This window comes from Erithacus rubecula, assembly GCF_903797595.1.
Source record: "Erithacus rubecula genome assembly, chromosome: 3".
In the NCBI taxonomy this organism is placed as follows: domain Eukaryota; kingdom Metazoa; phylum Chordata; class Aves; order Passeriformes; family Muscicapidae; genus Erithacus; species Erithacus rubecula.
In genome coordinates, this window is record NC_136689.1 from 107,356,185 (window position 1) to 107,383,451 (window position 27,267).

Here is a 27,267-nt window from a genome sequence, read left to right on the forward strand (position 1 = left end):
GGACTCGAGGTGCAGCCCCACCAGTGCTGAGCACAGAGCCATGATCCCTTCCTCAGTCCTGCTGGCCACACTATTGCTGATACAGACCAGGATGTCACTGCCTTCTTGGCTACCTGGGCACAGCTGGATCATGTCCAACCAGCTGTTGACAACCACCCCCAGGTCCTTTCCCTCTGAGTCACTCTCCAGCCACTCTCCCCCAGCCTGTGGCACTGCCTGGGGTTGTTGTGACCAAAGTGCAGGACCCAGCACCTGGCCCTGCTGAACCTCACACCACTGGTCCATTGATCCAGCCTGTCCAGATCCCTCTGCAGAGCCTCCCTGCCCTCCAGCACATCAACACTCCCACCCAACTTGGTGTCATCTGCAAACTCACCAAGGGTGGACTTGATCCAGTTTATTGATTAAAATTTTAAACAGGACTGGCCCCAGTACTGAGCCTTAGGGAACACCACTGGTGACTGGCCACCAAGTGGATTTAACTCCATTCAGCATTACATCATTCAAAGAGAAACATACCCATGGAAACTCCCAGTTTACCACGATCACTGAAGAATCAAAATTATTCCTCTAAGAGGCCAAGTGGTTAAATAGAATATCTCATTCTGTCAGAGAAATGCCTGAAATGTTGTTGTTCACTTAGAAATTGGGTCATAAAAATTGTATTTGAGAAGCAACTTTCCAGCTCTTCAGACTTGCTGTCCTTTGAATTCCCAAAGAAAATTACAGTTTTGTTGTTTAGGTGTAGCTCCCTCCGTGTTCCAGGAGAACCAGAAAAGCAAGGGATTAACACCCTGTCTTACAGTCCAGACACTGTAAATTCTCCACAGTCTCCAAGGCTTTCTTCTATTGAATGGGGTTTAGAACCATGAGATTCTTGCACAACAGAGGCTGGATTTTTAAGTCTGTAGTTCTGTTGTACTAGTGAGGTTTTATTTTAGTGTAATTTCATTCTTACAGGTGAATATTTTTCTCTATAAATGATGCTCATAATTTCAGCATATTGTTACCATAAAACATAATACACTCTTTATTGGCTTCTCATAAAATTCTGAATATAATTTTTCTTGCCAAAACTAGCGAGGCCCTTTTTATTAGTCCAAAGTATCTTTGGCATCCCCTTCTTACGCATACACTTGTGACTGTGAGCCAGATCTAATCTCTTTAAATCTGTATAAATGAAGAATAACTCCATTGTTAGTGGAATTTAATCTGCATTGTTGTTTTCAGAAGGGATTGGGGCTTCTTATTGGTTTGTATTTGCTAAATATCAATATCAAGCTATTCGATCTGGTGATTTTTGTAACTCTTTATTGCCAAGAAAACATCAGAGGACCAGAAAGAAAGCAAGCAAGCAAAAACAAATCAGAAAAGCAGCAAAATCCAAACCAAAAGGACAGAGCCTGTTTGGAAAGTTAATTGTCAATTATCTACTTTCTGGTATTTTTAGAATGTAACACTCTGCTGTACTTTCATCCCTTGTTGGAGGGGCAAAGGAGAAAGGGAGTGAGATTGTTGGAAGAGCTGATTCTTACTCTGACAAGTCCTAAGCTGTGGGTCAGAAGGGCTCAAACCTGCTGTGGAGCCAAGAGTGACTGTGTTTGCTGGCTTAATGTTAGCATTTTGTAAGAATTCCATGTTCTGCAGGTACTGTTGTTGGAGTTAATGAGAGCACTGCTTTCTCCTGGCCAACATGCAACAGATGTGGCAATGGAAAGTTGGAAGTGTGTCCCCAGGACAGGTGAGAGTCAGCATGCTCCAGAGCACTCCAGGTGTTTTGTGGATGTAGCCATAACAGCAGCAGGTGATGCAATGATTCCTGCAGGCACAGGCTGCACTTTGCTCCTTCCTAGAGCTAAGACGTAGTATTTTTATTGCTGATGAACTGATAAAACCTGCAAGGTTACATTAATATATTAAGAAAGATACAAGTAGATATGAAATGGTTTGATTTTGCAGTTACTACTTTTTTTTTAAACCAATCTCACTTATAAAAGTTTTGTAGCCCACTGCATTATAATATTACTTTTAATAAATATGCCCATAAGCCACAGGTCTGATTTTAAGTTCCTTTAGAAGTATGTGCATGTGTTTGTATGTGTTGCCTTGTTAAGCTGTGTATCCCCAGTTCACCTCATTTTTATACTGGACTAGGATCTCTGCTACAATTTCTCTAACTATGAAAGAGTTGCATTTCAAAGCTATTAAATTAGTCACCTTTCTAAAAAGGATGTTGAATCATTCTGGCAGTATGTCTGTCCTGAATGTGAAGACTGAGCCTACAGGAGCTATTGCCACCTGAAATGCTGAACCTGTGTCACACTGACATAATTTTGGAAGCCTCCCCTGCAGCTGCCTAGCCAGCTTGTGCTTGCAGAGTGTGAGATACCTGGTGGAATAAAAACCCAAGGGATAAAAGCAGTGGGAGGGAGGGAGGGAGGGAGGGAGGGAGGGAGGGAGGGAGGGAGGAAGGAGAGGAAGGAAGGAAGGAAGGAAGGAAGGAAGGAAGGAAGGAAGGAAGGAAGGAAGGAAGGAAGGAAGGAAGGAAGGAAGGAAGGAAGGAAGGAAGGAAGGAAGGAAGGAAGGAAGGAAGGAAGGAAGGAAGGAAGGGAAGGAAGGAAGGAAGGAAGGAAGGAAGGAAGGAAGGAAGGAGGAAGGAAGGAAGGAAGGAAGGAAGGAAGGAAGGAAGGAAGGAAGGAAGGAAGGAAGGAAGGAAGGAAGGAAGGAAGGAAGGAAGGAAGGAAGGAAGGAAGGAAGGAAGGAAGGAAGGAAGGAAGGAAGGAAGTTCTATTGAAAAAGCTTACAAAAAGCATAAGGGGAAGAAGTTGGGTTGATCTTATTTAGATAGATAATATTTTCCTGAAGATGAGAAGATTCGCCCTTTATGCTTTGTTGTACAGAAAAGGCTGAAAATCAAAATCAGGTGTTCTATATTATACCATCATGTAAAAAATAAGGATGTATCTATGTTCACATAGTAATGTAGTCCAATTTAAAAAGTATCTCACCTGTGAAGGATACTTTTGCTTCATTTGGAGAACAAATGAAGTATCAATATTTGTTTAAGAAGTGCTTCCAACAAGCGCTTATAGCTGAGCTTAATTTTGTGCATGACTTAAGTGTGCACTGAAAACATTGAAAGTTTGCTGAATGAGGGCCTAAGTCAATAATTCACTTCAGCCAAATCTGTACTACAAATTTTCTTTTGCCATAACTTTTAGGAGGTTATGAGATTAATATTTGCTTAAATGGGGTGACTATAAATAGCAACCTCTCTCCATGCTGCCAGGAATTGTAAAAGGAAGATCCTTTTGCCAAAAGAGTTTAGGTCCTCCAAGAGAGTTACTGCCAATAGGAGAGTTCTATTTGCTATTATCAACTGAATCTGTACCAGGGCTTTGCTACTGAAAGTCTACCAGCAAAGTATTTTAGAGAATACACTAAGTGAGGTTCTATTTATTTTGGTTTATGGCTGATAGCTTGTTCATTTCTCTATTTTTTTCCGTCATTATTTGGTGTCTTTCAGAGAGTTGCTGTATTGCAACCAGTGCTCTGAAGTTGTCACAACACCAGTTTTGAAGATGCAGCTAGAAGTCTTCTTGAGTTGTGCATCCCGACCTCAAAGTACAGTGAAAGTAAAGGTATGGCATGAAATAAGCCATATTGCAGTGCAGTGAGACTGGATGTGTAGACACATAGGTATTCTGAGCCACACTTCTATGAACAGTTCTGTCAGAAGACAAATTAAAATATGTAAGGCTATCCCATAATTTAATCTAATATTAAACTTGTGCTTCATTGGGCTAAGAACCCAGTTCCTAGATCTTGCTCAAATAATGCAGTCATTGAGTTCACCCTGAGGTTTGCAAAGTGTTCTATGGCCCAGATGAAGGGATCTGTTAGGATGGGCCTTTGGAAGCCTACACAATCTAAATGAAATGTGTATTCTTAGACTTGCATTCTGAACATCTTTTGTGTCACCTCTCCTCTGCTTTCTTGGCCAGAGAAACAAAATTGTTTGATATTAAAATGATAAATGTTTGTTCTATGTGACTTCAAACAGAACATCTTTGCACACTTAAGATTTTTGTCATGAACAAAACCTGTGAATTTTCTCATTCCAGCTGTTGCAAAGGACAATCTCTTCTCTCCTGATGTCCTCAGCCAGTGAGGATGGGGTAGGTATAATGAATGCTGACCAAAGAAGGTTAAACTACAAACTTGATGTAAAGGCAGAGTATCAGTGTGTTGGCAGGTCAGTGGTAGGGTCTTGAAAATCCCCAGTGGTGGAGATTCTGACTTTCCAGGCACTTCAGAACTGCACTAGGAGCAGTAAGTAAGAGATTTCACTGCAAGTTAATTTTTTTTTTTTCACAGTCCAGGCTGTGATTTGAGTGGGCTGTGCCCTTTGGCAATCCCACCTTGCAGCTGCCATCTCATGAGACTCACACCCTCCTTTTCAGAAGGGGGATGCAGCAGATGGGCTGTGTAGCTTCAGCTCAGCTGTGATCTGCAGAGCTGCCTGCAGACAGCACTCAGAGCTGCCACAGGCAGTGCTGGACTTGCCTCTGTTCTCTGGCTGAGAATCCAAAGATACCCTCCAAGCATCTCACCTTTTGGGTCTGATCTCCTAAATCCTATAAACCACAACCACTTTGTAACAGCACAACACTGAAGGTACTGGCTGGTGGAAATAGTAGAAGAATTTGCAAAATGCATGCAAGATACTCCTTCCTAACTGTATGAATGAAACACACATGAGCCATGGAGATCCATGGGCTAAAGTACAGTTTATGTAATCGTGAAGTAGTTACTCCTTTAATCTGAGATATCAGAAGAACCCTGACACTTGGCACAGTGACCCAGATTTATCGTGGGTGAGGGAGGCACCTGGGTAGGTGCCTGGCTGACATTGGCTGCTGGATGGTCGGCAGCCTTTAGGGAGTCATTAAGTCCAATTAGAATTCCAAGATTTTCCCTCTCCCTTGCACGTGAATGGGAGCAAAGGTCGGTTTGTTGTCTTGTTTAATCATCCCAGTTAAATATCTTCAGTTAGGTGATATGTGCTGGGGTCAGTTTGCTTTCCCTGTCTTACAAGTTTTCCAGCATTTTCTTATTACATGCCCCATGCTTTTAGTGACATTTCTGGGTAATACTTAAAGTGGAAAGTTGCTCTGGAATAATAAATTATTTTTCTTATGCTGGAGGAAGGTGTATATTTCATTTAAGCGAAGAGATACAAGAAATTTCCAAAATGTGTTTGCTCCTTGAATAGCAGTTAAGTCTTGCTGAGTTTTACAGGATGTGTCTGGTTTGGTTACAGACTGGCAAAACACAGTTCTTTTTTGAGTTATTAGAATTCAAACAACCCCTTTTTCATGTTTCAGTGTGTATAATGCCAGTATTTAGAAGTCTGGCAACTCAGATTTTTTTATTCCCTGGCTGAAACACAGGGATAAAGATTAGTCACAATAAATACCACTTGAGGTGGCATTTTTTTGCCAGTGCTGCTGAAGTTTCTAAGGGTGTAGCTTTGTAATCAATTCTTTTGGCAGGGAGGTTGGTTTTAGCCGTCACTGGCCCTGGCCATTTATTCCTCTCCTTGTGGCAGCTCTTCTGTTACACCAGTAGAGTTGTTTGTGCAGCTGCAGACTGAACTGGACTGCAGAACCGGTCTGGGGTAAAAATAATCCAAGGGAAAAAAAAGAAAACAGATTGTTTATACCTTGAACCAGGCAACACCGTGGGTATCACATACCTGTACAGAGGCACAGAGCAGATGAAGGCAGGGGCAGAGTCAGAGGTGGTTGTAGGCTATTAAGGAAAGAAATGGATGTGAACCTGCCACCTGAGATGCTGTCTCAAGTGAAATATCAACTATGAGTGTTAGCAGTTCTTGTGTCAATGTGCTGTCTCCTCTCAGTGCAGCCAGGCCAGTGTTGCATCCCTCTCCTCCACACAGAGCACCTCTGCAAATTCTCTCAGGCACAACTCGGGGGTGAAATGCCAGTCAGATCATTAAGCAGGAGGCACTGTGTTGGTGCTGGTGGTGGTAATGCATGAACAACAAAAAATTGAAAGGGAGGGCAGCAAGGAGGGTTACAAATTGTTTTTTATTTTAGTGGATCAGTTAGCATGGGTAATCAACATATAGTATGAATATACACATTGCCAGCACGCATGAAGTCCTACAAGTGTCAGAAAGGAAGATGAAGGAGCATGTGTAGGTTATGCTTCAGCAAAACTGAGTTCAAAGTCACAAGAACTTTTTTTTCTTTTTTAAACAGCTCATTTTTAAAGCCTGGTAGTGCAGCATCTGAGACAAGAGTGTGATCTAATTACTGAAAATCTAATACATTCGTTCTTTCCATTAGTTCTAATGCACTTTTCGAGTCCTTTTAAAAAAACTGTCTGTTGGAAGAGGATCTAGCATGCTGCATCTTCCCAGCTGAATGCTGCCTAGAACAGAACGTCCAGCACTGTTTGTTTTACTCACCATGCTTTTACTCCTGCAGACTTACGAGGTGCAGAGCGTGCTGGGAAAGGAGGTGGGGTTATTGAACTGCTACGTCCACTCCATAACCAGTCACCCCAACTGTGCAGCGCTGGAGGAAATTGTTCTGGAAGCTGCAGCAAGACAGAGTTGAACTCTAGTCAGCTATTATAGTATCTGTGGACTTTGTAATGTGATTATCTGTTAACTAGTGCCACAGATAATGTATAATGCGAGTGTGATAAGCATTGAGATAGTTTATTAAAACTGTGATTTATGAAGCACATTGTGCTAACACTGAAAAAATTATCCGTATATTGTTCAACTTTCTGAACTCTTCTTTTTCTGGTCAGTGCAGAATCTAAGAATACAGTTCTTTGTCATGTTTGCTGTTATGTAATGTAAAATATCTTTTTTCTGGAAGTTTTGAATGGTTGTGATTTTTTTAATAATACTGTATTTATTGTGTGTCAATGGAAAATATTTTCCTGGAATTTTTGAAATAAAAAACTTTCTGTGGGCAGCGAATGTTGGTCTAAGCTGAGTTTTATCAGTGTGGTGCGTGAATTCTGAATTATCACTTTGCAATAGTTGTTAACAAGACAGAGATTTGAACACATATAAAGTTAATGTTTTACAGCTAATTGGTCTCTCAGCATAGAAGTTGTGTGTTATCTGTAGCTTCCCACGAAGTGAGTGTTTCATTATATTTTTATGGGTAAGGAGCAAACTGCGTTGTCGGCCACACAACTACCCCCACCCAGACTATGGTGACTACAGATCAGATAAATGCCAAAAATCTTCCTCTGTGTGCATTGCAAGAATTAATATAAGAATTAGAGACTGCGTGTTTTTTCCCCCCTTTACTCTTTCAGTGTTTGAAAGCCCCTTGCAGGTTTCAGAGGAGGAGGAACAAGTGGTTTTGTGCAGGTCCCGTGTGTGATTAACCAACAGAAAAGGAACAGCAAACTCGCCACCCTGGTCATCTCTGCGGCTCAGGCAAATAGTGAAAAGTCTTATGGATGTCACAATTACTAAAAGAATGACCCAGCTTTTGAATTCCCCCTTTTTCCCCCACCTCCTCCAAGCATTTCAGTCCCTTACCTGCCTCCCTGTAAGGAAAAAGGAGATGACAGCTCATTCCTGTGTAGAGGTCTGTATGTGAGACTGGGGTTGCCCTTCAAAGCCAGTTAAGACTTTAGTCTCTGGGAAAGCTGGAGGTGCTTGTTGTGTCGGGCCATTTTTCTGCCAGTGCCCTACAGATGCTGTAAGTGCTCTAACACTGCGCTACTGAAATTTGGACAAATTGCCCGATCTTCTGTGATCTGTTCACTCAGTGATGAGCAGCAACGTTGCCTCTCTGTCACTAGCAGGGATCAGTGAAAGTCTTTGTGAGCACTGACTCTGTGATGAGCAGAGCCCACTCTCACTTTGACTAGCCAGGATCGGTGAAAGTATCCAGCTCCGGCAGTGGGCTGAAGCCCGAGGGCATCAACACCTCTGGGACTCACTACACTACAACATGTTAGTGTATGTGCAACTTTGCGTTCTCTGGAATGGAAACCCCTTGGAAGTTTTTTTAACAGGAATTTTAACTAGTGATATTCTTTTAATTGTGTTCTTGTAGCCCTATGCTGCTTTTTTTTTTTTTTTTTTTTTTTTTTTTTAAATACCTAGAATACGGTATTTGTGGCAGACTCCTGGTCACAGAGCAGTCTCTCTTGCCGTGCAGCTGTTCGGTCCCACCAGCGCCACGGCAACCCCTGACTCAGCACTCCGCTCAGCGCTGCGCTCCGGGGGGAGCAGACATCGCATCCACCGCGGCACAGGGGTCTCACGGTTCTTCCCACCCCCACATCACTCTCTGGATGTTTTGGGGAGTAACGCAGCGCCCCTGGCCCCGCTCCTGCCCTCACCTCCCCTCTCGGCCCCTGGGACCCCCTCGCCGTGTTCCCCGCCTGTGCTCAGCCCCGTCCCGGGCAGCGCAGCTTTCCCCGCCGCCAGCCCGCTGCTGTCACGACACAGAGCAAACGAGAGCAGGGTTGATTTAAAATGCTTTTCTTTATTCTTAGAAATGCTGTAAAAATTGATATAAAAGGTTGAGCATGCTCAGTCTTTTTTTTCCATCCTACTGTCTAAATACATGGGATTTTGAATCATTTTAACAGATGTACCATAGCTGCATCGGTATGAGTAAAATGTAGAAAAGACGAAAACTACCATTACAAAAATAATTTAAGGGGAGAGAAGAAAACAAAAAAATATTTAGCTTTTTTTCCCTTTTTCGCAAGTTTCGTGGTGAAAGTCCCGGGCATCGCCCCGCGTCGCCGCCGCAGTCCGAGCGCGGCCGCGGGCCGGCGGGTCCCTCCCGCCGCGGCTCCGCGCCTCCTGCCGCGCCCGGCCCGGCACGGCTCGGCACGGCCCGGCCCGGCTCGGCACGGCCCTCTGAGGTATTTATCCACCGTCTCCCGGAGTCCGTCTCTCCGTCCCGCGCCCCCCCGGTTACCGGCAGTCGGTGCCCGAGCCGGGCTGCAGGAAGGAGGCGCTGGGCAGCTGCTTGAAGAAGTGCCGGAGGCTGGTCAAGTCCCGGGTGAGCTGCTCGATCTTCTTGTGCAGCTTCTCGTTCTCGGCCGAAAGCTCCAGCAGCTTCTGCTGCATCTCCTGGTTGCGCCGCTTCGCCTTGTCGCGGCTCTTGCGCACGGCGATGTTGTTGCGCTCCCGGCGCTGCCGGTACTCGGGGCTAAACCTGTCCACGCACTTCTTGCCGCCGCGCTCCTTGCCCCCGGCGGCGGCCGGCGGGACGCCCTGCGCCGGGCCGGGCACGGCGGCGGCGGGGCCCGGAGAGCGGGTGCTGCAGCTGGACGGGGAGCTGCTGCCCGCCGGCTCGGGGGACGTGGGCGGCGTGGGCTGCCCGCTCAGGTTCATGATGGTCTGCGCGCAGGTGGCGATCTGCGAGGGCAGCAGCGAGGAGGAGAGGTCGCTGTCGCTCCAGTCCGGCTCCTGCTTCAGAGCGCCGCGGGAGGAGAAGGAGGAGGAGGAAGAGGAGGAGGAGGAGGAGGAGGCGGTGCGGGGCTCAGAGCCCAGCAGGGTGGTCATGGCAGCGCCGAGGTCCTTGGTGGGGTCGCGGCCGGCGCCGCCGCCCGGTGGCAAGTACTCGCCGTATTCCCCGCCCCGCTCGGGCTTGTGGTTGCTGTTGAAGAGGTCGGCGAAGAGCTCGTCGTTGCAGAGCTCCAGGTTGGGCACGGCGGACATGGAGTCAATGTAGGAGCTGAAGTCGATGGCGCTCTCGTCCTCGTACATGGCCGGGGCGGCGGCGCTCAGCTCGGCCAGGTTGGTGCCGCTGCCCCCCAGGCCGCCGCCCGCCTCCTCGCCGCTCATCCCGCAGCCGCCGCGGGCCCCCGGCTTGCAGGCGGCACCCGGCCCGCCGCCGCTGCCCACCTTGGCGTCGTAGAAGTTGGCGGGCTCCAGGCACCAGCTCTTATAGCATGCCGGGGAGTCCAGGCTGTAGAGAGCGGCGGCGCTCATGGGCGAGCGGGACGCGGCGCCGCACGGCCGCGGCGCGGGGGCTCCGGGGCGCGGGCACCAAACGCCGCTCCGCGACGGCCGCAGCTCCAGCCTCTGCCACGGGCAGGTGGGAGCGGGGCTGCTGCTGCTGCTGCTGCTGCTGCTGCTGCTGCTGCTCGCACCGCTGCTGCCGCCGCTGCTACTGCTCGGTGACACCGGCTCTGCCGCTGTCCCCGCCGCTGCCTCCCCGAGGGGGCCGATCCGGGCTCGGGTCACGCCGTGAGCAGCGCTGGGAGGCGGGGAAGGGACAAGGCGTCTCAGGACCTGGGAGTGAAACACCCGCTCGGTCCCTTCTTATACGGCGCGGGCCCCGCCTCCTGCCCCAATGACGGGGAGCGAGTGTTCCCGGCACCCCCGGGACCGGGGGCGGGAGCGGGTGGGGTGCGCGGCCGCCGGGGCTGGGCTGCCGCCGCAGCGAGCTGCCACCTCCCGGCCGGCGGTGGCCGCGGGCCGAGCTGCCCCCGCGTCGGGCACGGCATGGCACGGTGCGGTGCCTTTCGGGCTCCTGCCGCCCTCCCCGCACCGTCCCGTCCCCGGGAGCGCTGCCCGCCGCCGCTACCGGCACCTCATGCCCCCGACTGTGCGCTCATTTATCTTTTTTCCACCAGTGCCTGCGGAAAAGCTGGCTGAAAAAGCTGATTTTACCCCGCACCACGCTGCATCCCCCCACGCGGTTCCCCAGCGGCGCCGGGACGGAGCGGTGCGGGGAAGATGCTGCCTGCCCCACGCGTGTCTGTGCATCACCCGAGCGCCCTCCGGAGGCTCATCGCCCTCCATCTGCCCGAGGAGGATGTAAATCCCCCGCTCCCGAGAGAGGGTGGCCACTTGGATTTCTGCTGGTGGGACAGGGGTCTCTGAGGCATCTTTAGGTGCCTCGCTTAAAACCTGACATTAAGTTATGATGCATGTTGTTGTCCCCTGCCCCCATGGCATCCCTCAAACTACTACTGGTAAACTGGCAAGTACCAGAGAACTGAGAATACTTTCAGCTGAAAGATAAGTTTTCTAGTTACATAAGAGTTTCTAAAACCCTGGCTTCACCCCCAGGTGCTCCACCGACCGAATTACTAAAGAAACACACAACAAAACGCCCTTAAATTTACTTCCAAAAAATATTCACTTATTTATTTATCTTCCAGAAGACCCTTCTGTATTTAAGACAGGAGTATCCCAGGCGCTGACTTTCCAGCCCAGCACTCAGCTGACGCTGCTGGCCTGGAGCTGTGCCCTGCGGAGCGCGGTGCCACTGGCCCGAGGTGGCTTTCTGGGGACCGCGGGGACATGCCCGTCATGCCGTGCCTGCTGCCCCTCTCCGGGCAGGGCTCCATCTGCCGCCACCGCAGCTGTTGCAGGACCGCAGCTGTTTATCACAGGGGTGTGTATTTTAGCATAAGTAGCTGGGAACAAGGCTGGTACATGCTCTTCCTTTGGATGTAAACTCCTCGTGGGAAGGCTTGTGGGATCAGGGACAGTGTGCAGTGCCTGGCAGGTGGGGTTTTACATCTGGCAGGTAAGGTTTCACTTGGTGAGGCTTTGCTTTTAACTCTAGCGCTGCCAGATATATTATGTTTAAATAAACTTGATTTCCTTTCTCATCACAGGATTGATGACATAACCTCTATCTATACACAAGCTATATCCATACTAGTGACACAAGAAATGTCTGCTTTTGTTTTCTTCCACATTGTCAAAGAAATAATATGCCCCAAACCATTTTGCATGTTTTGTCTTCTATATACTCCAGACCTTCTCTGAGGTCTATTCAGAATGCACAGCTCTGCACCACCTGCCCCTGGCCTGCAGGGAACATGGAGTTCCTGGACCCATTTTCTCTGTATGAAGTGTAGAGGAGTGCATGCATGAGGCATGGGAAGGTAATTCAGAAATGAGATGCAGTCTGATATCTGCTGTCTCCCCCCTTGCTCTACTGGAAGGGGTTAGATTACACCCATTGTAGTCGTAAAATTATGATTTGTCTTGGAATGTACTCATTTAACTGCAAAGTTCCTGCTCACCAAAGCCCTTACCCCAAAGGTCAGCCAGTGTTGGCATGCCACTGTGACAGCCTGAACATGCCTGTTTAATGCCCATCATGTGTTGCTCCAAAAAAGACACCCCATTCCCAGCCAGGTCACCCAACCCCCGCTGGGCACCTTGCCTCCTTGGCAATTACATTCTCAAAATCCTTCAGCAGAAAGCACAGAACTGCTGTGTAAACCTCAGCATAAGCCACCTGGGACACATCTAAGCCCCACCACAGATGTGCAGCATTGCCCACAGGGGGTTCAGGACCTGGAGGTGTGATCAGAACTCCAGAACTTGTGGTCAATGCCCATCCCACAAAGCCAAGCCGGAGGACCCACCCCCTGGAGGATGACTTGGTTGTGCTTGTTGCTGAGCCTGGGCTGTGTGATTTCAGGAGAAGGTTTAAGGGGGCTCACCCATGTGCCATGCAGGGTGTGAAGCCCTGGGGTGCTGCTACACCTGCAGTGAAGCATCCAGGAACATGTGAGCAAGGGATACCTGGCACCCAGCAAAGCAGTGCACTGAAGGCAGGATGACATCCATGCTCTGCTGGTTCCTGGGGTGGATTTTTCTGGCACCTCAGCAGCTGATTCTGTTCCCATCTGCATATATACTTCCATGAGCACTGAAGTACAGACAAGCCCTTGATTTCCCTCATCTGTCCTGCTGAGTACCTGACCCACCGAGTCCCAGCTTGTCCCTGGGATCCAGTGTTTTAAACAGCAGTAAGAACCAGGTGATCATCTGAATTTCAGAATAAATTCTTTAAAAGTTGCTTGAGGTTCATGCTCCAAATCAAGAAACAAGTAGCAGAAAAAAGACAAAACTTTAACTTGCTCTGGACAGCTGGCTGTGAATCTCAGAGAAACACCAGGACCCTGACCCCTTCAGGGATGGCAGTTCAATCACATTGCTTTCTGGCTAGTTCTTCCTCAGAAATTTAGAACAGGCCACCAGATAAGGTAAGGAAATAAGAGTAGTGCCTCAGCATGCTCATCTCCAGCAACCCAGCCAGGCATGCAGGACTTTTTGGGACAGTGGGACAAGGAATGTGGCAAGGCCATGCTAGTCCTGGAGAGCCTAAGGAGCCCTTCTCTGCTCTTGATATTATGGGCTTGAGACAGCACCAGCAGGACATCAGGTCCTGGGGGATTCATGGGTAAAGATCAAGCTGACACGGGGCAAAAAGATGGAGGACTGGTTTGCTGCATTTTTCTTCTCTGCAAGAAGCAGCAGGAATGCCACTATGCTTTCATTCATCAGCTGGAAGCCAGCAATGGCACATGGGGACTGACAAGGGAGTGGGACACGTAAATGAGGAGGTACAAGTTGTCTGGGGAGAGTCAAAAACCTGCCTGAGGGACAGTACCTGTCTGAGGTTGGTGTTGGCTCTTGTCAGCCAGCACAGTGACTGCTGGACAGCCCCTTGCTGCCTGCTCGTGCCACCTCTGCCAGGGCTCATGCCTGTCCCTTGTCCTGCAGCACTGCCACAGTACTTTGTTACTTGTACTGTACTTGGACATCATTGCACTCATCCTGCCTGTGGCCTCCCTGCACTCAGCAGCTGAAGAACTTGATGGTAATGTAAAAGATTTTTCCTTTTAGCTCATTTAGTTGAAGCTCTGTGTTTTGTCTCTGCAGGCATTTAAGCCCCAATGGTGTCAAACCCAGGCTGGGTTTGTCCAGCTGCACCTGTGGCTGCTGAGTAATATCCTCCACGTACCAGGCTCCCAAAAGGCCAAGTCCTTCTGCAGCAAAATTCTCAGAACCTGTGCTCCTTGTTTTCTCACTCAGAACTTTTTCCTGATACAGGTTTTGCATGAACATCCATTCACATGATCAAATTGACAGCTACATCCTCTGTGTAATCAAATGAAATCTTGTGTGGTATAATTTACTGTGAGTGTAATGGACAAGTAGAGTCAATGTTATCCTCTTCTATCCCAAAAGATGAAAGAAAAAGATGAAGAAAAAACTCCACCCTGAAAATAATGTGGAAACTGTAACCAAAACTTTCCCATTCCCTTATGGCCACTCCTTCATGTTATCAGAATGGTTTGGGTTGGAAGGGACCTTAAAGATCATCCAGTTCCAACTCTCCTGCCATGGGCCAGGACAACTTCCACTAGATCAGGTTTCTCAGAGTCCCATCCAACCCGGCCTTGAGCACTCCCAGGGATAGGGCATCCACACCTTTTTACTGTTCCCGTGTCTCATCACTTTCACAGTGAAAAATTTCCTCCTAATATCTGATATAAACCTAACCACTTTCAGTTTAAACCCATTCCTCCTTGTCCTGTCACTACAGACCTTGATAAAAAGTCCCTCTCCATCTTTCCCACTGAAATGGAAACTGAAATGCTGCAATAGGGTCTCCCCAGAACCTTTTCTTCCCCAGACTGAACAACCTCTCAGCCTGCCTTCACTGGAGAAATGCTTCAGCTCTCTGATCATCTCTGTGGCCCAAAACACTTCCCAACCTCTTTACAAGAAAATACCCCTCTAAACACCCTATTCTGGACACATCTTTGTTTGACATAAGGTGTGGCTCTTTGGTAGTTTTTCTACAAGACCAGTGACACCACTTGATGCTGGAGGTACCTACCAGGGTGTGAGCTTTCTGGGGAGGTGCCATTTCTTACAGGCAGCATAACTTAAAAATGAAATTTTAAAGTCCATGTAATTTCCAAATGAGGCACAGTATTAATAAAGTGACTCAGCAGACCCTCAGCCTCAGGGCAAAAAAAGTTTTAAAGCAGAGGTAATCAATCCTTACCCCTGATTTTAAAAAAATAAGAATTTTGGGAAGAAGTGTCTCTATATATAGATGCTTACTTTTAGAAGCAGCTGGCTGAACCTCTAAGTGTGAGACCAGAAGAGCTGTAGGAAATTCCTTATTCCATGTCTGAATATGAGCCAAATTCATTGTTTTTGTGGAAAGCTCGTAGGCTCCTTCCTGTCCCCAAATGTGTGCAGGTGCTGTATCACCTCTCAGCCACAAGATAACACGGGGGCAGTGGTGGGAACTAAGGGGGAAAATCCTGAGCACAAGAAGCAGCATGCAGGAACCTCTCTGTCAGCTGGGAAAGGAGACAGTAGGTGGCAGTTCCAGAGTTTTCCTCTGGATTCGGCAGTACTGTTATTCTTGGCTAGAGGGAAATTACAAGATTGGCAGGGATGGTAAGGATTAGCTTAAACACAACGTCATTCTATACTCTAAGAAAAACCTAGTGAGAATGTATGCTAATGTTTTACATAACTTTTCAGATACAACTAATGGATTTCCAGATATAGTGCCCATCCATCTGGTTATTTAATCTGAGAAGGAAATATTCTGCTGTACTTGTGAATAGCTCCCAAGTTCTGTTTTGCATCATGAGACTTGAAGCAGTTTCTGACTCTGATCTTCACATCATCTTAACTCTTTTCTGGGAGCCAAATGAACCCACCCTGTAAAGCACTGAGCCCAGCAATGAGAGGTTTGCATTGTGCCAGTGCCTTCCTTGCTGCTTCACAGCCTGGCTCCAGCCTTCCCATTTAGGTGCTGCATCTTACTGAGAGCAGCCAGGCCTGGGGACAGCAGCTGCCATTCACATGTGTAGGAGGTTATTTCCAGGACCATTCAGCTACATGGTGAAAGCTCCCTAAAGAAAGTTAGGGGAACTCCACTTGCTCTGCACAGGATGTGTCTGTGTTAAAGACCCAACAGCCTCTTGCTTTGTGCCTCAGCTGACACGAGCTTGACAAACACATGACTAATAAGGGCTGGTGTAGCCGAGGCTTTCCACTATTGCACTTATTCCAGGGCCAAAATGGAGCTTTTAACTATGCAAATTGTCATGACCGTGTTGTCAGCCAGTGTCACTTCTGTCTCACAGGTTTCAGCCCCAGCCTGAGGGCTGTGCACCAGGGACCTCAGGGAGCAGAGAACACGGGGTGGTGACCCCCAGCCCCCTCCCCAGGAAGGGCCAGCCTGCACTCCCACTCCCCAAAGGCCAAGGAGGGAGCCCTGCTGTGCACAAACAGCTGCTGTTGCTGAGGATATCAAAAGTCCTACGAGAAGAGCCTCGTTAAAGTATAAACCTAAACTTTGTCCTCTGCAGTGCAGGTCAAAGTACCCAATAACTATCTGAGGTATGTACCAGAAGTGCCATTAAACACCTCATACACCCAGCCACTTAATTTCTAAATGCTCCTTGCCTTTTTATGTTGCCTTTTTTATTGTGCTTTAAACTTTCTTATATTTGTATAGTGACAGCATGAAAGCCAGTGTACCTCACTTGACCAAGTTTTAGTCATAAGATTGCAGTCTTAATTGTTAGCAGAGATCAAAAGCATATAACACCATGACATCTTATATAGTGTATATAAAAACAGACTGTATCAAACTCTTCCATTAAAAAAAACCCCACTTACTGTCCACTAATTATAATCTCTATAAATGGGTAAATTTGTGACTAAAGTGCCCTAAATTAACTTTTGAAATGAGGTCTACAGCTTAAAGTTTATTGTTATTTTTAAATGTTTCCTCTACAAAAAAACATCCTAACAATATTTTAAATTAATAAAGTGATAAAACCATTTTGAATTTCTTGATTTATAACACTATTGACATAAACCATTGAGCATGTTTATTAAGAAGAAAGGTAACAAATAGCAATTGTTGCTGGAAAGTATTGGAAGCAGACAAGCTCCCTCCCTGTTCTTTAGGCCTCAGAAATCGTCCTCGTTGTGAGTTTTTCATGGAGCTGCATCCAGAAGGCAGATTTCTTTACTCTCCAGCTGACAGATTTGAGACTGGTGCCAGCAGCAGACGTGGCCCTCAGCGAGACCAGAACTGCCCCACTGCCACAGAGGCAGGAGGGAAATCTTGTAGGCAGTGAAAGGGCAAAGACTAATTTTTATTACACCCTTTATGATAATTATTAAAAGCCTCAATTAAATCTATATCCTACAGTAAATCTGGGTAATGAACAACAGTGGTGTTTGAGAGAATTCTTTCTCCCTCACTGCCCCTGTGCAGTTTAACCTCAGCTGGGAGCTCAGCCCCACAGAGCTGCTCCTCAATCCCCTCAGAGAGAACTGGAAAGTGAGAAAACTGGGGGGCTGAGATCAAGATGGGCAATTGGCTAAAGCAAAAGCTGTGCACAAGCAAAGCAGAGCAAGGAATTCATTCACTGCTTCCCATGGGCAGGCTGGTGGTCAGCCCCTCCAGGAAAGCTGGGACAATGGAGACTTGGGAAGACAAACACCAACACTGAATATCCTCCCCTCCTCCTCCTCCTTCCCCCAGCTCCAGGTGCTGAGCATGGCAGCCCATGGGGTGTGACAGCCTTGGGTCAGTCGGGCTCAGCTGTGCAGCCCTGGACTCCTCATGGTGTGAGAGGCACAGCAGCCTTGTCTCTGCTCAGCAATAATGAAACATTCCTGTGCTGTCAACTGTTCCCAGCACAAACCCAAACCACAGCCCCACTTCAGCTACTAGGAAGAAAATGAGCTCAATCCCAGCCAAACCCAGCACACCTGAGAACTGGCTGCTGGACACAAAGTCACATCTGGCAGAAGCTCCATGGTTTGGAATATGCACATTCCAAAGTGCAGTAGACATTCCTGTGCTGTGCTGCAGTTATAAGCTTACCGTGCTCAGCTCTGACAGCAGTGAATACTTCTGGCTTGGGCCAAACAATAATTTGGAAATAAAACAGTGTGAGCAGTGCAGACTTCCAAAGGACAAAGATAACAGGGTATAACCTCTAATTGCTAAAAACAGTCTCATCATTACTACCTTGTTATCCAGTAATGAAAAAGCTGTTCAGATACTTTAGGTGTTATCTAGAGCTAAGAGACCTTTTCTGTTTAATTTCACCATGTGGTCCACGAACACTACTGATCTTCAAGTTTTAACTACACATAGTATGTGGCTGTAGAATGGTTTCAGTTTATTGCCATCAAGGTCTCTGCAAAAGAACAGCACAGACTCACTACATCACTACACTGATGCCCACAGATTGTCAGGGTATGATTTTGTGCTTTCCACTGAGGGATTTCAGTGCTTTTCAAATAAATCTTTAAGCTCTACAGCCTCTCCAGTTCTTTCTACATTGATTTTAACACAAAGACAATAAAGCTGCTTTGTTACAGAACTGCACACAAGAAAAATAACTTTTAAAAAAGAAACAAAAATCATTGTTTGAATATAGCTTTAATACAAAAAGTTTATTTTTTTCTACTAGTCAAGTTAACCAGTGATAAAAATAGTTAAGAGGTTTATTTCTTTTTGGCCTTAAAATTCTGATCTGGTTGCAGCTGTGTTTTAGGGTACAGGTCCCTTGGCAGACAGGATTGTAGATGGCAGTTCCTCACATCCAGGGTTCCCATCCTTCCCAGACTCTGCCAAGAATATTGGGGTCTGTTGCTTGATCAATGAGGCATCTCACTTGGGTCTCCTCTGAAAGTCCATCCTCGGGCTCTTTGGCTCTGAGATCATGATTAGGGTTACCACGAGCCACAGCTGCAAAATCATTATAAGCAGGAGACTTCTCATAGCCCAGGCGCAGCTCATCGCTGAAATTGAGAACACAAAAATAAGCTCTTACTAAAAGAAACAAGCAAAAAAATCTGAGATGGGTTTTTAAATACAAAACACCACTTGAAAAATAAAGCTTGAATTGAGATCAAGATGGGGTGGCTGCTCAAGAGCTGTAGAAGACCTGGGCAGTGAAGACTGGTGGTTTCAGGGGCTCTTCAGTAGTGGATATTTACCATGAATATGCCAGGTTTGTCAAAGGTCTCCAGCTGAAAGAAGGATGCAGCAGTTCACATCCAAGCTGTTGATCTCTTTACCTGCTCTCCTGATTTGTGTCTATAACAAGTATTTTGCTGCCTTTTCCAGTTCAGCCTTGACCGCAAAAGGGACTCCTCCCAAATCCTGCACTTTTCAATATTTGTATGGTTTTAAAACAGGCTTGCTTTCTTTGCTTTTCTGTCTCTCCCCTGATTAATCCAAAATGACTTTTTAAGAGAGGATGGAAGGGATTAATTGTACTTTTAACTGAACTTAAAAGACATTCTGGTTTGAGCCAAACTGACATAAATAACCTGAGAATGCCACCAGATTTGAATTTGATGTTTCTTATAAGCAGCTTTCCTCCATGCCTCCCCTACAGCTGGTACAGGTTCTATTTCAAGCAATCCTCCACCAGATGCATACATTAATTTAAATATTATTCCTACCCTAAAAGCAGTGGAGACAAACATAAAGAACAGTGGGCCTGAGGAGTATGAGATTAAGCAGCCTGACAGGGAGGGAAGGCATGTGTTGCCAGGAGCAGTAAAACTGCTCAGAAGGCCTGAGCTGGAGCAAGAAAACTCACAGGGAGATATCTGGTGTTTTGGCTGGCAGGGTGATTCAGAGAGCTTGTACGTGGACCAAAATGATTCTGACAGAAGGTTTGCTGAAATTTTGCCCTGTCTCTTCTCTTTTCCTAGCTGCCATTCTATGCAAAGGGAGCAAAATCTGACACAGGAGCCTTCCCAAGCTCTTAGTGGAGCAGTGTAAAGCAGAAGGAGAGCATCTTACCAAGTGATTATTGCTGGATTGGCACCTGTAAGCTTTCTTCTGACATAGCTGACCTTTTGCAAAGGGTACCAGTTTACTTCAGTTGTGTTTATTTCCTTAATCCATGTGCCTCCTTTTTTCAGCTGTCTTTGTTCAAAGTTCTAAGGAGAAAACACATTTGTCCCATTTATCATAAATCACACACTTGAAAAAGGCTTTTAAGCCGCAGATCACAGCAAGTCAAGCCAGTATTTTAACTGCAGATGCAGTGGAGGACAAAGCAGTGAGATAATATCTAACTTGCCTATGATTTTAATTTACAGCTGAAGTTACTGAAGTGCAACTAGTTTCAGATTTTTTTCTCTGTAACTATTAGTTTGATATCTACAGTGCTGTTATGTAAATTAAGAGGGTGAATGCAAAAAGTTGAAAATATTTATGCTGGTGCCATAAGAGAGTTATCCACTTCTTTAGGTTTATCATGAAAGATGAAGAACAGTACACTGATAACACAGACATATTTTTGTGCATCAATATAGAATTCTGTCATTTTAAATACTTTAGAGTTCAGTTTCTCTAAGAACTTAATAAAACAAAGAAAGATAAAAGGAGTACTGAGAATGAGCCTCAAGGAATACTTCCTTTTTCATCAGTTTTATTCTTATAACAGTTTAAGAATTTTCACAGGAAGAAAAGTGAAAGATGACAAAACCCCACCTTCCAGTCCAAAGAAGGCTCTTTTACAAACACATCCATGGTGCTGATGAGGAGGTCTGGATCTGAACGATAAGCCCTCAGGGCATGCACCATCACACTGTAAATGAGTCCCCACTCTTTCACTGGCATCATCAGATTAACAAACTGGCGAGTCAGGCGAAAGGGCATCAACTCTGGCACAGGCAAGAACTAGCCAAGGGGAAGGACAGTCAAAAGAAAACAAGAAGTAAGAAGCCTTGGAACTGAAGGGTTAAACGGGAATATTTTCTTCTTCTTAAGATTTGAAACCCTCTTTGCCACTTCACTGAAAATAACATGCAAAAGTAGAACTGAACCAAGTTGTGACATCAAAGCTCTAGTCATGAGTATTCAGTGACAGTGGTTGAAAACATGGCTGAACTATGTAAAATACCACCATATTGTGTCTGTGGACTTCCATAGCTCACTGCTTGTTTGAGAATATCCGGACTCAGATATTTTATTCAATTGACTAGAAATAACTTGCAAAGATTATTTTGCACCAGAACAACGGGAACCTGAAAAGCATCAAATTTAGTACTGAGAACACAGGTGTAATCACACAAACCAAATGCACAAAGCTGTAACAAATTAGTTGAAAACAAATACCTGCGTGGCTGCACCAAAAGCGTATCCAAAGTCTATTCCCACCATGCCACCTGTCTCCTTGTTAACCATGAAGTTGGACAGATGGCGGTCTCCAATGCCAAGAATCCAGTGGCTGATGCACATCAGTGCATGGGAGCTGGCAAAGTGGGAGCGCAGGGCCAGGAAGGCCTCGGGGGATGTGCTCATCTTCACAAAGGCTCGCCTGAAAGAAACAGAACCCCTCGTTGAAAGCACAGAAACACCAGCGTTGGTTTCACAATGTGCAGCCATCAGCAGCACTTACCGCAGCAGGTCTTCTGGAACGCTGCTCTCCCTGCCCTTGAAGGATGTCACTGCTTCTGTACGGCTGGCATTTCTGCAAAGGAGTGCAGGAATAAAGGGGCTGCTGAAATAACAGCCTGCTGGATGGTCAAAGTCAAGATAAACTCAGCAGTGTGCAGTGCCCACTCCAGTAAAAACAGCACAGCAAGGCACAAAGGGTTCACCCCCAAATTTCATCTGATATTAGAAGTGTCCCATCTTAAATTTCTAAAATTTTTTGTGTATTTTCCTCCCAGTTAAGTTGGTGGGTTAGGTTTTAATAAAGCAATGCAAACAGGCTGGACAGTCTCTTCCATGCAGAGGAATTAAGACCCCAGTTACATCTCTCAGCAGCAGGCTGAGGCTGTCCTGACACTAGGAAGTAGTGCAGCAGAGGGGAAGGAACAGAACTACAGAACTAGTGCTGAGGGCACTCATGCATGCAGATTTGGGGCAGAAGGCTTTGTCCTAGCCCATATCCAGTTCTGAATGCTTGTGAGAGCTGAAATGTGACAGGTGCTTTCCTTCCACTCTACTTCCCTCTGAAAGGAGTAGAGTTGAGAAATAGAGGACAGCCCTTTGATGCAGCAGACTGAAGATGAGTGGGGGTGATTGGGAATAACTATAAAAGCACATTCTGGATCTGAATACAAGTATTAATTCAGTTAAACGAGACAAAGTTTTCCTTTAGAAAACAAGACACTTGCTTAAGCAGGTTTTGAGCTTATAAGAAATGCTCTGGACACTTCACTTTACTATCCACAGTGCTAGATCTAGGTAGGGGTGGAAGTTCCTCTGAGAAGATGCTCAAGTTGGGAACCTAAACCACCAAATATTCTTCAATTCTCAGTGAATCATGGTGATTTTCTCTGTCCAACTCCAGCAGATGCTCAGGCTCTGAGGCAGCCTACCTAACTGCATAATCAGGAACAAGACGCCTAGAAAATAAAGTTGAAGAGCAGCATCTGCTTCTAGACACTTTCTAAAGGAAGTGAGCAAGATTCTGGAAGCATTCCTGTACTCTGGGAGGATTTTTGGCTAGAGGAATTTTGCAAAGCATATCCAGGAAGACAAGGCAGTAAAATGAGCAGAAATCACATCAAACCATCATATCATAATGCAGATCATACTTTTTTTCCTGGAATTTCTACATCTGTGTGTGTGCACACTCCAGCTTCTGTATTTCACATGCAGTTCTCTTTTGAAACCTACCTGTACATAGCAAGGTATCGAGAGATGCCCTGTGCTTTCCCACCCATCCTGGAAAGCCACTCAGAATAGGTAGCACGAGGTCCTCTGGAGCTAGGGATTAAAAAAAAAAAAAAAAAAGATGATTTCCCTGTATCTCACCACTCTCTATCTGATTATCCAGAGGCTGTGTGCTGCTCTGACCCATGAGATTTCTAGCCAAAGTCAGGAAGCTACACACTATGTTAATTTTAGCCTTGCTATGGAAATGAAGTTTATGCAGAGTATAGGCTGATCTATTCATCTCCTATGCCCCAGCTTTGAACACACTTCAGTCATATCTGACAGAAGATTACACATCTCAAAGGTGTTAATTTTTCAATAGGCACTGTGAGTACCTCCAGAAGAAAGATCCAAAATAATTTCTCCAGGGAGGAAAAGGGAAATTTTTGACAGTCTTGTAGCCTTTGAGAAGCATTATGCAGTTCACCACAGTACTTGCTGCCCTTTGTCCTTCCAAATGAGCTGGGAATGCAGGAAGGCAGCTTGGTATCTCCTCAGTGTGCACAAGAGAGGAGGAATGGGTGCTTGAACTTAGGGTATTAATCAGAAGCCAGCATTATTTAGCTGCACTGCTTATGAGACAATTTGGTATTTTTCTCCCATGTTAACTCAATACATCAGACTTTAAACTTCTATTTCAGAGAGGCAGCAACTTAGCAGAGCAGTCACCTTCTCTCTTCCTTCCAAAGCATGTTTTGAGATGGAGAATGTCATTCCCATTTAAGAAGCATTTATCAGTTACAGACTGTAGCCCATCACTTTGGGATAAAGAAAAGGATTTCAAAAATTCAGGAAGTTGCTCCCCCTCACCCCAACCAAAATTTTCATTTGTGAGTGCTGCAACTTAACCACAGCTCAATATAAAATGTCTTATATTCTTGACTGAATAACATATGGCAAAATATTAATGTCTATACATACAATAAAGTTTTTCTTTTAAATAAATTATGATCTCGTTTTAGAAAGATACTGATCTTATACATTGAGCATATGATAAATTTCCTCCCCTCACAAGATGGTTCCATGTGAATCTTCCTTCACTTTCCCACTCAGTGAATTGAGATCAACATAATACCACTGCTGTTCCCAGCAGTGAATCAGACAGCAGTAATGCAGGAACTCTAGCAGTTCCTAAACTGCTCACAAATCAAATAACCATGGAAATAAAGACTCTTTGGAGTCCAACCTCCACGCTGGAGTTTCCTCCAATCTGCCCCATAAATGTTAACTAGTAAAAATAAATGATGACAACAACACTCAGACAAACCCAAACAGAGATTATGTAACTAAGAACCACATTTGTAAATTAAATCACATTTCTAAACTTCAGGAAAGAACTTGGCTGAAATGCCAGAATTAAATAAATTTTACAATATTAAACCTACAATTATAATCACAAGAAAGCAATATGATTTATTCAAACCCAGCATTTGTATCAAATCAGAGAGTGCTCTGTTACAGTGGTGTTCTGTGCGTTTGCTGCCAATTTCCACCCCCTATCACTAACTCACTGCTGAACTCAGATTCTGAATAGCTGTCTCTACTCCCTTCCCCTGCCCCCCATTGACTTAAGTCCATTTCCTGCCTGATCAAATCAAGAGATCAAAATCCTCTGCTTGTAAAATCAATCTGCTGATAAGGAAATGGTGATGATAATGACGTCACACATGATTATAATTATAAGCCTCTTGTTTAAACAAGCTGGGTGGAGGATATTCCAGCTACAATGGCACTCATTAAACAAACAGTTGCCAATTAGTAATTTGGGTCAGGAAGTACAAACTGCCTCCTTGCTTGTAAGTGCTTTTCCTATATTCTTTAATTAAAAGAAAAAAGAAAAAAAAATCCTGCCACAGGACTAACAGTTATCTAAAAGCCCATTAGTAGTGGTCTCTATTAGGGCAGACAGCTAAACCAAGCATCACCTGTTATAACTGGTATCTTCCTCTTCAGACATGCTATTTTTAAGGAATTCTTTCAAGGTACAAGTATTTTCCAGCCACTTGATGAGTCCCAGTCTGGAATAAAGTAAGTCAGAGATAACAAGTAGCTCAGAGCTGAACTTTAGAGGAACACCACAAATGGGAAGAAATACATTCTAGTGCCTGTTAAGATTAAAAGCTAACAATTTCAATATACTATGAAAAGCAGTTTCCAGACAAAGCAATTTCAGTGTTGCTTAGAAGAAAAAGGAAAAAAAAAATAAATTAAGCCAAGGACCAAACACTCAATCTGAATTTGGCACAGAATTCCCACTTTCCAACATCCCAAATTAATGTATGTTAACATAAGGATTTCTGTCCCTTCAAGATAAATGCCTACCTTGATGTCATGGGGATGACCTGGTAAGTTTTTAACTGCATATTTCTTTGGCTACAGGTGGCATCTTGGGAAAGGATGATGTTCATGACATCAAAGAGCTGCTCAATGCGTTGGTCTTGCCGCAGGTCTTCGCCACCTTTGACAAGGAAAGGATATTCCTGCTCATCACTGCCTCGGATTGTTATACGCTTTGGCTTCCTCAAGGATTCCATCACACTGATCTTGGAAAAATAACAGGAAAAAGAAAAATCTTTGTGACAGAAGACTTGATCTTACAGAATCATCACTGGAATTCAGTGCATCTGTCATTCCTAGATGACATAATCAAGTTACTCAATTAGAAAAACAAATTTCCTTTGTATGCTGCAAGATGTGTAAACAAGCAATGACCCTGCTACTACCAAATTCTTCAAATGGTATATGGACACAGATTTATACCACACAGGATTTTGACCCAATCTTAAAAACATACCCGTTCATCAAATCCAGAGATTTTTGCATGGTACTCTGGCAGTGGTTTCCCTTTTCCATCGTACTGACCTGAAGTGGTAGTGGAAAAAAAATATTAGTACATAGCCTGGTGTTATTTTAAAGTGTATTTAATACCAGAACACACATCCAAATGTTTTGTCAAATTGGTAGAATGGCAACTATGAAGAAAATATTTTTAAATGTGTAAGAAAGATCCAACATACACACAATATGATTTTATCTGTGAATCACTGATACCCTTTCCTTGTTTAGCTGTTAGAATCAAGTTCTTGGTGGTTTCAGAAGACACAACATTTTTTAAACTGGATTTCAACATGTATTGGATTTATATATCAGATTTCCTGGAGTCAGACCTTTAGAAAATTCTAGATCAGATTTCCTGGAGTCAGGCCTTTAGAAAAATACTAAATTCTTAGGTAAGAGATACTAGCTTAGATACAATTTTAAAAATCAGGACTACAGCTTAAGAATGGATTTGAGAGATAATGAGGGAACAATAAGTATTTCAAGTAAGGCCAGATAAGGCTTAAGGCCAGAAAGAGGGGTCATATAGCCAATATAAGAAATAAAGCTCAAGAGCAACTTTCTTCTAAGGGACAAATCACTGTCAACACTGAAAGGGAACTTACCAGGAACCTCCAGCTCATTCCTCAAGAACTCAGCTTTGAATTCACTCATCCATGGTGAACATTCTTTGAGGTTCCCAGGTTCTTTATGGGTTTTGTTCATTTTTGAATAGAGAGAAGCTGCAATCACATCGAAGTCACTAGTCTTCATATCCACGAGTTCTGAACCACCTCTTCCAAAATGATGATCCAGGTCCTTCCCAAAAGCCTAACAACCATTTATAGAAAACAATCCTGTTTACACAGTGTTAGAAACTACCCAAGAGCACCAAAAGGGTGCCTTCCTATCTATATATATGGGTTCTTTAGATATTAGCAAGAAATTATTAATAAAAACCAGAACTGGTTGCCCAGAGAAGCTGTGGATGCCCATCCCTTGGAAGTGTTCCAGGCCAAGTTGGATGGGACCCTGAGCAACCTGGTCTAGTGGGAGGTGCCCCTGCCCATGGCAGGGGTGCTGGAACCAGATGATCTTTTAAGGTCCCTTCCAAGCCAAATCATTCCGTGACTCTATGAAACGTTTTACAAGTTTTATTTACTATCGTACTTATTATTAATGGATTTATTACTGCCTAGCAATAATTTTGGACATAAAATGTATAAAACCATATTTTAAAGTATTTTAAATATCCTGATAAAGGAAAAAAGCTAAGATTTGGATATGGATCCATTTAATGAACAAAGTAAGTATTATCTACAAAGAGTTAACTGAGTTGACTTCCTGTGTTCATAATTCAAGGTTCTAGAAAAACCAAATGCTCCTTCTTCAGCCAAGTATTAATGGCTTGGAAAGATGTTTTTATTCTACTGCCTGATCATTTTTGTACCAAGCTAGGAAGACACAGCTATTTCAGTGTAGTAAATGAAAATACAAAAAACATCATCCTTTTGAGGAGACTGCTACAGCTAACAACATCATTATCCCTAAATCTATTTCCAGGTTATGAGCCTGAAGGACTCCATTAGTAGAGCAATTTTATATGTCAGTCAAGAGCATAACTTGCTTTTTCCCCAGCAAGGATACTAGAAAGGATATAGTTATTCTCACAGCACACTTTGTTTCTTATTAATAATGCATGGTGAAAGCAAAGAATTCAGAGCCTGTGCACCATCGCCTTGACTCTTCTGCAGCTACTCTCTGCTCTCCCTCTTCCCTTGAACAGAGGGGAACAACCCTGATATCCTTCTCCAGCATCTCTCTTGCTCTTCTCCCTGTATCCTCTAATACTGCACATTTCAGCGTTTTAAAGAGCCGTGGAATTTTTTTTGTGTGGGCACACAAATAATGCAAC

General features: G+C 44.9%; 3 protein-coding genes across 7 annotated transcripts in view; 1 reads left to right on the forward strand and 2 right to left on the reverse strand.

Moving 5' to 3' along the window:
- SPIDR (scaffold protein involved in DNA repair) overlaps positions 1–7,021 on the forward strand; it is a 192,274-nt gene extending 185,253 nt beyond the window's left edge. For 2 of the 3 annotated variants that reach the window (XM_079299379.1, XM_079299380.1), the window contains 4 exons: positions 1,648–1,741; positions 3,527–3,641; positions 4,125–4,178; positions 6,516–7,021. In XM_079299379.1, coding sequence (XP_079155505.1) covers positions 1,648–1,741; positions 3,527–3,641; positions 4,125–4,178; positions 6,516–6,647 — 395 coding nt within the window. In that variant the 3' untranslated portion in view covers positions 6,648–7,021. Of the gene's footprint in view, positions 1–1,647; positions 1,742–3,526; positions 3,642–4,124; positions 4,179–6,515 lie in introns of those variants that run through there. The other variant, XR_013773516.1, reaches the window with a different exon arrangement.
- Positions 7,022–8,535: 1,514 nt separating this feature from the next.
- On the reverse strand, positions 8,536–10,302 carry CEBPD (CCAAT enhancer binding protein delta). The gene has a single exon (XM_079299421.1). It carries the CDS (start codon positions 10,016–10,018, stop codon positions 8,996–8,998), a length of 1,023 nt encoding a protein of 340 aa, XP_079155547.1. The 5' UTR covers positions 10,019–10,302; the 3' UTR covers positions 8,536–8,995.
- Positions 10,303–18,279: 7,977 nt separating this feature from the next.
- PRKDC (protein kinase, DNA-activated, catalytic subunit) overlaps positions 18,280–27,267 on the reverse strand; it is a gene marked incomplete at its 5' end in the record, with an annotated part of 81,230 nt that continues 72,242 nt past the window's right edge. For 2 of the 3 annotated variants that reach the window (XM_079299378.1, XM_079299377.1), the window contains 10 exons: positions 18,280–18,646; positions 19,662–19,801; positions 20,358–20,546; positions 20,985–21,186; positions 21,268–21,339; positions 22,497–22,586; positions 24,461–24,553; positions 24,858–25,078; positions 25,330–25,397; positions 25,979–26,183. In XM_079299378.1, the coding sequence (XP_079155504.1) occupies positions 18,442–18,646; positions 19,662–19,801; positions 20,358–20,546; positions 20,985–21,186; positions 21,268–21,339; positions 22,497–22,586; positions 24,461–24,553; positions 24,858–25,078; positions 25,330–25,397; positions 25,979–26,183 (1,485 nt within the window). In that variant the 3' untranslated portion in view covers positions 18,280–18,441. Of the gene's footprint in view, positions 18,647–19,661; positions 19,802–20,357; positions 20,547–20,984; positions 21,187–21,267; positions 21,340–22,496; positions 22,587–24,460; positions 24,554–24,857; positions 25,079–25,329; positions 25,398–25,978; positions 26,184–27,267 lie in introns of those variants that run through there. The other variant, XR_013773515.1, reaches the window with a different exon arrangement.

What these genes read in the sequence shown, in the direction of transcription:
- CEBPD (XM_079299421.1), bottom strand. Translation starts at nt 10,018, where the DNA reads ATGAGCGCCGCCGCTCTCTACAGCCTGGACTCCCCGGCATGCTATAAG.